The 2,500-nt window shown below is 42.2% G+C and overlaps 1 protein-coding gene across 21 annotated transcripts in view; it reads right to left on the reverse strand.

The window, feature by feature from the left end:
• mtd (TLD domain-containing protein mustard) overlaps nt 1–2,500 on the reverse strand; it is a 429,051-nt gene that overhangs the window by 105,129 nt on the left and 321,422 nt on the right. For all 21 annotated transcript variants that reach the window (XM_076202235.1, XM_076202215.1, XM_076202220.1 and 18 more), the window contains one exon: nt 548–785. In XM_076202235.1, the coding sequence (XP_076058350.1) occupies nt 548–785 (238 nt within the window). The remainder of the gene's footprint in view (nt 1–547; nt 786–2,500) is intronic.

Consider the following 2,500-nt stretch of genomic DNA (forward strand, 5'->3'; position numbering starts at 1 on the left):
TCATTTTAGGCGCTCATGAAGACATCATTATTATTATTATCATTATTATTATTATTACTATCAATGAGGAAACCTTACCAGCGACCTACGGGCAATTCGCTGGCGCTCCGTGGTTAGCTACATCGACATCCTCTCCAAGGATTTCTTCGCGGGGAAAATCCCCTCCGCTACACCCCATATGTTATTGCTATTTCTTGCATTATTGTGCATATTGTAACTCCTAAAGATGACTTCTGATTAGGTCGAAAAACGTCTACAGTAAATCAACATGTACCTTGGGGATTCTATCAATACCCTGACCTCCAACACCCGCTTTCTCATTAGAAATATCGAGAGTACTTCAAACAAGTTGGACAATGCTACTACATCTGTAGACTTCAACAAAGTCTAATATATATATATATATATATATATATATATATATATATAGATATATATATATATATATATACGTATGTGTGTGTGTGTGTGTGTGTGTGTGTGTGTGTGTGTGTGTGTGTGTGTTACTTGCACAGTGACCTTGGGCAGGAGCTGCAACCACACTCACCTGCAGTGGCGTCCGCCGGCCCGGTAGTGACGTCAGAGGCGTCATGGCCGTTTTTGGCGTCCAGCGATGTCTGCGTGGAGTCTTGCGATAGTTCAGGGGTCTGCGAGGGCTTGTCGGGGACCACGAGGATCTGCCCCGGGAAGAGGAACCTGGTGGCCAGGCGGTTCAACTTCGACAGCTCCGACGGGGTCGTGTCGAAGCGGGCCGCGATGCTGGTCAGCGTGTCTGTCGAGCGGACCTGGATCCACAGCAAGAAAGACGAAATGAGTTGTAGTTACTCTGGGGCAGGCAGGCCCGCAGCCAGAACTTATGACTTGGGGTGTGTGTGTGTGAACGTAATAGAAATGACTAAACTTGTACAGCATTTACGGAAACAGTAACACATAAGCGTTGTAACACCACTGTTGCACCATCAGACACTGACTGATCATCAGTCAGGGCCAACAATACACTGGACATCATGTACGGGTCATGTAGTACAAGCACGTACAGGTAGCGCCAAGTTGTAAGATAATAAAGAACATATTTTGGCAGCAAAGGATATTATCGAAACACATTAGTTTGCACTGAACTGCAAACTAAGTTGCAGTTTTATTCTGGCAATCAATGTATACGAAAAGTGACTGAAAAATACAAATACATAAGCTTGAGAGTCTGGGGGGCTGGGGGGGCTACTGAAAAATTTGGGGGCTAAGCGCCCCTCTACCCTTCCACCCGGTGGCTATGGATCTTCTCTAGGGGTTAAATTTTCTTTTTCTTTTATTTTTTGTCAAATTCATTCATCTCAGCAAGAAAAAAAAATATATAATGTAAGCTAAACTCATGACCGTTGCGATTGTCTCGAACGTTAAATTCAAACGCGATAATAAGATAGGTCAATGTTTCGGGGATTTGAATAACAAAAGTTAATTTATTTATCTATTTTTTTTTGGGGGGGGGTATAGTCTCCCCTCCGCCAGAAATCTACCGTTTTGATTTGCCTTACTGTAATTAAATAACTGTAATGTGCAAGACACGAGCTACACTCGGGGTATCCCGTCCCTTTGTCTCCATGTATCACAGTTAGGTATTAAGTTCATTTATGGTGTTTTGGTTTAACTATTTCCGTATCAGACTGCTAAAACAAAAATATGAAATTCGAAACTCCAAAGGATCACAGTCGTGTTTCCTTTCAACATAGGGTTGATAACAGGTAACACATGCGGAGTCGTGTGGTCTCCAGGCTCCCCACACCGTTTTCGTGTGAACAAACAACAATTTCATGATTTTATTCTGGCTGCCACGGGGATTCCGTGATTCCCCTCACTGAACTCCTTTACTAGGGAGTTCTTACCCTTTCAGTCACCCTGATGACAGCATTGAGTTGAGTTTGGCATCTTCACTGGCCTATGAAATATCAAAAGTGATCTTGGCTTATCCTGTGTTCCAAGTGTTACTTTATACGATTCTGTTGTGGGTGTAGACACTCGATTTCATTCAGCTCAGAGATAAGTCACACGGCATCAAGCTACGGGTGATCAATGTTGATCATTAGTGCACAAGCCGTGGGCACGCGCGCACACACACATACACACACGGACACACACACAAAATGTTATACTGATAAGACCGAAATTAGAATGTGCTGCATCAATGTGGGCACCTAGCACAAAAAAGAACATAAGAAAATTAGAAAGAATCCAAAGAGCAGCGACAAAAATGGTAGACAGTGATCAGTATAAACAGGTATGGATAAAAAGAGAAATGAATATAGAGGAAAGAGAGGATGAGAAAACAAAAAGACTAGAAGCTAAGGGAAAAAACGAGAAAAGAACAGAGTCAAAGAGAAATTCTATTGGAGTGTAGTAGATATGAAAGTGAGGAAATGGCTCATAGCAGAGAAAAACGGAAACAGAAAATACGATGGAAGTAGCAGAAAATTAAAAGTGTCTTACACAAACATAGATGGCTTAA

The sequence above is a fragment of the Oratosquilla oratoria genome, chromosome 18 (assembly GCF_046742065.1).
Source record: "Oratosquilla oratoria isolate Oo_2021 chromosome 18, ASM4674206v1, whole genome shotgun sequence".
NCBI lineage: Eukaryota > Metazoa > Arthropoda > Malacostraca > Stomatopoda > Squillidae > Oratosquilla > Oratosquilla oratoria.